The 7,592-nt window shown below is 39.8% G+C and overlaps 1 protein-coding gene across 4 annotated transcripts in view; it reads right to left on the reverse strand.

The window, feature by feature from the left end:
• Nucleotides 1-1,105: 1,105 nt before the first annotated feature.
• Btbd10 (BTB domain containing 10) overlaps nt 1,106-7,592 on the reverse strand; it is a 53,430-nt gene continuing 46,943 nt past the window's right edge. For all 4 annotated transcript variants that reach the window (XM_028768044.1, XM_028768046.1, XM_028768045.1 and 1 more), the window contains one exon: nt 1,106-2,206. In XM_028768044.1, the coding sequence (XP_028623877.1) occupies nt 1,896-2,206 (311 nt within the window). In that variant the 3' untranslated portion in view covers nt 1,106-1,895. The remainder of the gene's footprint in view (nt 2,207-7,592) is intronic.

Raw genomic sequence — 7,592 nt, forward strand, 5'->3', positions numbered from 1 at the left:
GTACTGTTTCCATTTGATAATTAGGGAGAAAATCTTCATATGCCACAGGGCTGGTTCATCCATTTTAATGGTGGTCTAAACACATTCTTGCTGTTATGTTTACAATGCCCTTTTGCTCTTATAATAACTTCTCCCATGCTACTAGCTTAGACATAAAAATAGTTCATTTCCAAATTGTAGCCATCTCAACTTATATGGAAACACAGATATTAACTCCAATTTTCAGTGCTTTGATTTCAAGATTACAAGCTGGCTTCTCTAGATCTGCAGCTGTATGGTGCTACTCAAGTCCCTTGCCAGGGGTAGACATAAGCGACATCTACCCTGTTTCTATGGTCCCATCGACAAATGGAGATGTGATCTTACCAAACTCAAGTTCACCCTGGAAACCAATGGGTTTACCTGGTTTCCATATAAAACATGCTTATACTCACAAAGGCCACACTAGAAAGCCTTTACCCAGCTGAGAAAATGGGTTTCCCATAGGCATCCCTCATCTTCTCCAGCCTTATATATTTATTCCCTCCCTGAGGCCATGTCCAGTTAAGGGTAGAGTTGTACATAACTGGAAGTGGGAACAGCTGGGCACTCAAGTGAGGAGGGTCTTGGGATATTCTCCATACCTCCCTGCGGGGAATATAAACAGTCAAAAAGCCTAATTAGGATGGTTTTTTTTTTTTTGCAAGCAGGCACAGCTGAGCACTCCAGGATGGCAATTCTGTGGCTCAGAGGACAGTCCTGGACTATTTGTATGGCTACAAAAAGTTAAGTGATCTAAGACCCAAAGCACTAAAAATATTAATGATTCTTTGTTGTAAACCATCAAATATTTAAATCCTTAAATAGTCTGCTGACTAACGGAAAGAATATTGAATTAAGAATTAGAAACTAGCCCTAAAAGTTAGGGTTCCTAAACACAGGCGTCATTCCATTTTCATATCCTGAAAATGTTGATCAACTGTTTTGGATTTATAGTGCTTTTCATGAATTTATAAGAAATTTAAGTGCCTCTTACAAATATACCAAGGTGCTTTTGAAGCTATCATTTGATTTCTAGTTCTACATAATATACATGACACAGAATCTAGCCAAGGTGTTCATAAAGTTGGTCAGAAACATTAAAACAATGAAATTTTATTTTGATGAAAAACTCTAGTTTACAATCATTTAGTAAATGAGCAAACAGTTCGTTTTCCTATTCCATAACTCTTAAGAAAAAAAGCATTAGTAAATAAATATATGAACAGATTAAGGATAAGGCAGACTGGACAGTAAACCACCTCTTGAAGTTCACCCTCCCTGCATGTGACTCACTCTAAAAGGGCTGCAGGGCTCTGGAGATGAGTGAACCAACACTATAAGCATCAAATTTCATCCTAATTGTTTAAATAAACCCAAGATAAATATGTTTTTGCTTGTTGTGGGCCAACTATACATACTGTACTGAGGAATACTCTGATAGAAGCACTTATACTGTGCATCACAGCTCTAAAATGGCTTCAACAGCTCCATTTAACCACCACTATAAAGTGCAACTCTGTAATATTCTGCATCTTACCTGGGGCATAAGTATCAATCTACACTGAAAGTACCCCAGCTGCCAAGTTCCCACCACTTCTGAGAAGACCTAGATATGTGAAAAAGGACTATCCCCATACAAAGAACCAATTTCACAAACCTACTGGTAAACAAATACATTTATAGAACTGGAACCAGGATGCTAAAGTTGTACTCATTAAAAAACCATTCAGCTACCTTTGGTCTTTAAAAAAGCCTACACTGCAGTATCCTAAACATGTGCATCTCACAATGAAGAAAAGAGGCCTCGCAGTGCAGAATGAGGAGTACGACGTCACTGTGAAGAGTAGCATGCTATGGTTTCAGGAACATCAGCATCACAGCACTGGATTCTGTGCATCAGGATCGAGGTCATTGTTGCCCGAGGCAGGGTGGCTGGGAAGGATATCCAGCTCATCCACCTGTGGAGTAGGGTGCATGACTACCAGCTGGTCCTGGGGAATGTCTGCAGCAGCTGCTGCCAGGTTGGTAATAGATTTACTCTTTACACATTGAAAGTCTACATGCCGACTCTTTCCTTCCTCCTTCTCCCAGGACATTCGAATGAAGGGTCTTTGGACATAATTGTAAATGACTTCTGGACGGCCCCCTGGCCTTTTCTTTACTTTTTCTTTGTAAGTAGGATAGCCTGGAGGAAAGAAAGGAATTTTAAACGGGGACACACACAACTTTTCATTCAAGTTAGCTGTTGAGAGCTTTTCAGTTACTCAGTACTCAACTCCCACAAAACATTTTTTAAGTGTGACCATGAAGGGTGGGTTTCCATACACTGGTGTAATCTGCAGTGGATCTGGGCTTTATCCATGTGCTAGCAACACTCATTCTCCTCATGGGATGACTGAGCCTAAAGGCCTGCAATTTCTGGCTCCATTAGCCTTCTAACTTCCTTAAACTTCAGTCTCGTCTTTATATTGCTTTAGAATTTTTGTTAAATAACAAAGAATAATCAGCTCTCCAGCAGGTTCTTAAATTCTGCAGCTAGCTCAGCAAGGGCAAGGGCAATATTTTAATCTCTTATACCATTTTATATGACTACCTCAACAGTGAATTTTAATCTCTTACACCATTTTATATGATTACCTCAACAGTGAATTAAATTTGTATCTACAAAGAGCTTTACTTAATTATAACCTTTTTTTGAATTATAGTCACTAAAAAGTAACAACTAGTAAGAACAACCCAAAGTTTCAGAAAACTTTCAATTATTAGTAAAGAGATTTCTCCAAACACAAAGTCCTAGGAAAATACTATATACAACTCTTTCCCCTCTTTTCTATCAGCAAGAACTAAACTAGAGATAAGTAAACTTTTCTGTAACAGGCTACAGTACATATTTCAATCTTGTAAATGATACGGTTTCTACTGAGCCTACCTAATTTTACCACTGTGAAGTGAAATCAGTCTCAGAGAACAAAGAAATGACTCCAATAAGGCTATTAAAAAAAAAAAAGCAACAAGTTGGCTCTGTATCATAAAATGGTTTCAGAAAGAGAACCAAAAAGGCCTCAGATAATAGATGATCTGTTAGTAATGTCTAAGGGTATGTGTAGTCTGTGTGTGAGTTTTGGTAAACAAAGTCACAGGCCTTCTGACGATGTAGAGAAGGCTTCTTTATGTTGCACTTCTGTCCCTAACCACTGGAAGGTACAGCCCCAGAGGTCAGAAGGGTTCTTTGGATTCCCTTGTTCTTGATCCTTCCTAGATATTTTAGAAGTCTCAGCTTCCTATGTGACTATATTCCCATCTTTGACACAGAATCACCTCTACATAAACAATCATAATGCATGCTTACTTTAAAACTGCTAGAAAAATATTTTTATGCTTTAAGGAGAAGGATATATATGCCTTAGTTGTATCAAGCTATTTTAAAACCTGGTTTCAATGGACTCAATCTCAACTACCTTTATGCTATCTATTTCCTCTCATACTAGAAAGTCCCTGATGCCAGAAAAGCAAGAGGCTCCCAGGACCCAATGGGGATGACATTAGCTGAAATACCCAACAAAGGGGAGGGAGAACCTGTAGAGACTATATCTAGAGGTTAGGCGTGGCCTCTGGTTTAAGGATGGGACCACTCATTTATCTCCAAAATTTTAACCCTGAATTGCTCCTGTCTAAAGGAAATATGGGGACAAAGAGTGGAGCAGAGACTGAAGGAAAGGCCATCCAGAGACTGTCCCACCTGGGGATCCATCCTATATACAGTCACCAAACCCAGACACTATTGCTGATGCCAAAAAGTGCTTGCTGACAGGAGCCTGGTATAGCTGTTTCATGAGAGGCTCTGCCAGAGCCTGACCAATACAGATGGCAGATGCTTTCAGCCACCCATCAAACTGAGCACAGGGACCCCAATGGAGGAGTTAGGGGAAGGACTGAAGGAACTGAAGGGATTTGCAACCCCATAGGAAGAACAACCAGCCAGACACCCTCCCCCCCGCCCAGAACTCCCAGGGACTAAAACCACCAACCAAAGAGTACACATGGAGGAACCCATGGCTCCAGCTGCATATGTAGCAGAGGATGGCCTCATTTGGCATCAATGGGAGGGGAGGCCCTTGGTCCTGTGAAAGCTTGATGCCCCAGTGAAAGGGAATGCGAGGTCGGGGAGGTGGGAGTGGGTGGAAGAGCACCCTCATAGAAGCAGGGGGTGAGGGATAGGACTGGGGGTTTGTGGAGGGGAAACTGGGAAAGGGGATAACATTTGAAATGTAGATAAATAAAATATCCAATTAAAAAAAACCATAAAGCCCTCAAATAGAGTGGTTACAACAAACTTCACTTCTTCCTGAATATGCTTTTGTGTTTTTACATAAATGTTCTAGAGTTGGATTCCCTCTAGAACTTCTGTGATTCCAGTATTTTTTTTCACCCTTGGCAAAACATTAGAGTCCACACAGAGTTAATCATTTGCTGCTTATCCTCCAAAGCACTCATATTATTACAGCAACACTAAACAGTAATTACCTTTGTGTTATGTCTGACTCCCACCTAAGCAGAGTTCTCACATGGCAAAGCCAGCATCTGCACCTCAATCTCCAGAGCCTAATATGCTGCAGGCACTGACCCAACATAGAGCATAATACAATGAATGAACTACCAGAGCATAACAGTGACAGCCTATTCCCAGATATCTTTTTCTTTCTGCTCTCTAAAAGTATATATTTGTCTTTCTCTCTCTCTCTCTCTCTCTCTCTCTCTCTCTCTCTCTCTCTCTCTCTCTCTCTCTCTCTCTCTCTGTGTGTGTGTGCGCACGCGCGTGCATACATGCATGCCAGAAGTGTCAGATATGCTGGAATTGGAATTACACGAAGTTGAAGTTGCCTGATACAGGTGTTGGGAATGGAACTTGTACCCAGTGCTCTTAACTGCTGAGCCATCTCTCCAGCCCCTAGATACCTGTCTGAGAATATTTTTCCCTTTAAAAATAAAGTCTGTCTCTAGCCTCTTCACTCAACAAGTAATGTTTAACAGCTATTGTGTCAGCTACCTTGAAAGTGTCTATGCTCTAATGACATCTGATATAAAGTCAAAATAAAACAGCAACAACCCCCCCAAACTCAAGAAGTATATGTTATGTACACAATGACATTCCAGTGACTTTTGTTGTGCTTGCTTTTAATGGATAAGCAAAAAAGCAAAGAGACGCACAGGCAGAAAAAGAGAATGGTGTAAGACATGCTTCAGATTCAGAAACATATAAGACATGCTTGTATGAGATTGTGTATTAGAAATACTGTGGTAACATTAAAAGATAGGATTTGATCCCATGGTAGAGAATTTTAAATATATCATCATCATGATGATTGAATATTAAGGATTAAAGCCAAGGCCTTATGGTATACACGCTAGTGCCCTTCCACTAAGCTACATTATCAACCCTAATATTCTTTATTAAACAAAAAAGAAGCTAAGGATATTGTTTGCAAGCTCAGAATGACAAAACTGTACAGAAGACAAAATTTTGTTTTCTGTGACAAATGCAATTCTTACTGTCCTGCCACTCCTGCTCAGAATACACAGGGCAGATTAATTCACAAGCTCATCTAATTAGTTTCTCAGTCTTAAACTATTTCAGTACTACTAAATCAGAATTTTCCCTTTAAACTTTGTACTTTGTTAAAATCTCAGTTAAATACTATGACAGAAGAGTTTTCCATCAAATTCATGTACAGCACCTAACGATGGATGGAAGGAAGACCCAGATGATAGGTATGAGAGACGAATAGCAAACTCAGGTGGTCCTGCTCCTACACTGACTTTACAACTCAATCATCTGAGGTTGACGGATATCCCACTAAGGGATATAGGAAACAACCCTCAAAGATGCATGTTTTAATGGAACTGTAGTATGAATATCAAGACAGAAATTATTTGTATTTTCCCATTTTTATACCAGTCAGTTTTGAGGGTTTTTGTTGTTATTGTTGTTGCTATTATTGGATCTTTTTTTTTTTTAACTAACCTCAGTTTCATAAGTGATGGGATCAGACATGCCACTGTGCCCAGTAGATACTTTTTTATTTAACCTCATCACTTACCAATCCCCAAAACCTGCTTACCATTACATAATATCCAACATACAGGCGTGACTATAGTAATGTCTATATGAATATGGGATAATGGAGCTATGAGCATAAAAAAAATACTCTTTTGCCTTATATCCAGCCTCACAAAGAAGTGAATACATTCAACACTGTAAAATCGGGAACTGAGAAGTCTGGAGCAGGCATAGGAGATGGAGTGACAAAAAGGATAAAACTTCTAGGATTAAGACTCTTCTGCTTACTTTCTTCTCTTTGTTTTGGGGAAGTATAGATAGGGTCTCTTGTAACTCAGGTTGGCCTCAAACTTGCTAGCCTTGTACTCCTGATCCACCTCTTTCTCCTTCTCAGGTGTATGCTACAATGCCCTACTGAGTCCTGCATTGCCATGTGCAAGGGACAGTCAGACATGGTTCCCTCCCATCCCTGGAACAGAGCCAGCAGGGCGTGGGCCTCCCAAGTATTGATGGTTGCTGGGCATGTGGCTTGTTTTACACACACACACACACACAAACACACACACACACACACACACACACACACATTTGTGTGTGTATGTGTTCTCTATACCAAGGTTAATGACTCCATGATAATCATGAGTCTGGGAGGAAGAGGTGTGTCTATGTCCTTAGCAAAAATGGTAAATATGATCTTCAGTACAGCCATTAATGCTGTTATTTACATTTCAAATGTTATTCTCTTCCTAGTTTCCCCTCTGAAAACTCCCTATCCCATCCGCCATCTACCCTGCTTCTATAAGGGTGCTTCCCCCTATCCACTCCCACCTCACAGCCCTAGCGTTGGGAAAAAACTCTGAAAGCATGAGTTCAAAAATATATAATTTCTCAACTATGCAAACTATAAGGATGCAATATTAATTATATAAGGGTTTTTGTGGACCAAGAAAAACAGAGGCAGCTGAACTATGAGCCAGTTTGTCAGAAAGATACAAAGGCAGGGAGATTCCTGAGTTCAAGGTCAGCCTGGGACAGAGCTAATTTAGGTCAAGGCATGGACAGAATGGTAATCTCAGGTGGGATTCCCACCCAGCTAAGTTTATTGTTTGTGCTTACAAAGGCGAGCAGATCTCTGAATTCATTTACCATGGTTTTTTTTGTTTTTGTTTTAAAGTGTACTTGCTGTCTTCTAAGCATCAAGGGGCTATGGTCATAGATTGCTGATTCATGAGATGGTCAGAAGGAACCTGGAGTAAATGACTGAATTGTAAATAAAAGACTGTGGTTTTTAGTAAACATGAGATAAGCTAACAAAGAGTGATGGCAGGTTTGTTTGTTTTTAGAATTTTCTTTCTAGCAAGAGCTGAGCTATCTGTAGATCTCTGGAAAGCAAACACAGCTCATTTATAATTTTTTTCTAACAGAATTTCTTATTTTGGTCAGGAAATCTATGGAGAGTGAACACAGCTCTTTTATAATTGTTTCTAGAAAATTCTAATTTTTTTTTTCTGAT

Source organism: Grammomys surdaster, unplaced genomic scaffold, assembly GCF_004785775.1.
Source record: "Grammomys surdaster isolate TR1022 unplaced genomic scaffold, NIH_TR_1.0 184, whole genome shotgun sequence".
Classification (NCBI taxonomy): Eukaryota; Metazoa; Chordata; class Mammalia; order Rodentia; family Muridae; genus Grammomys; species Grammomys surdaster.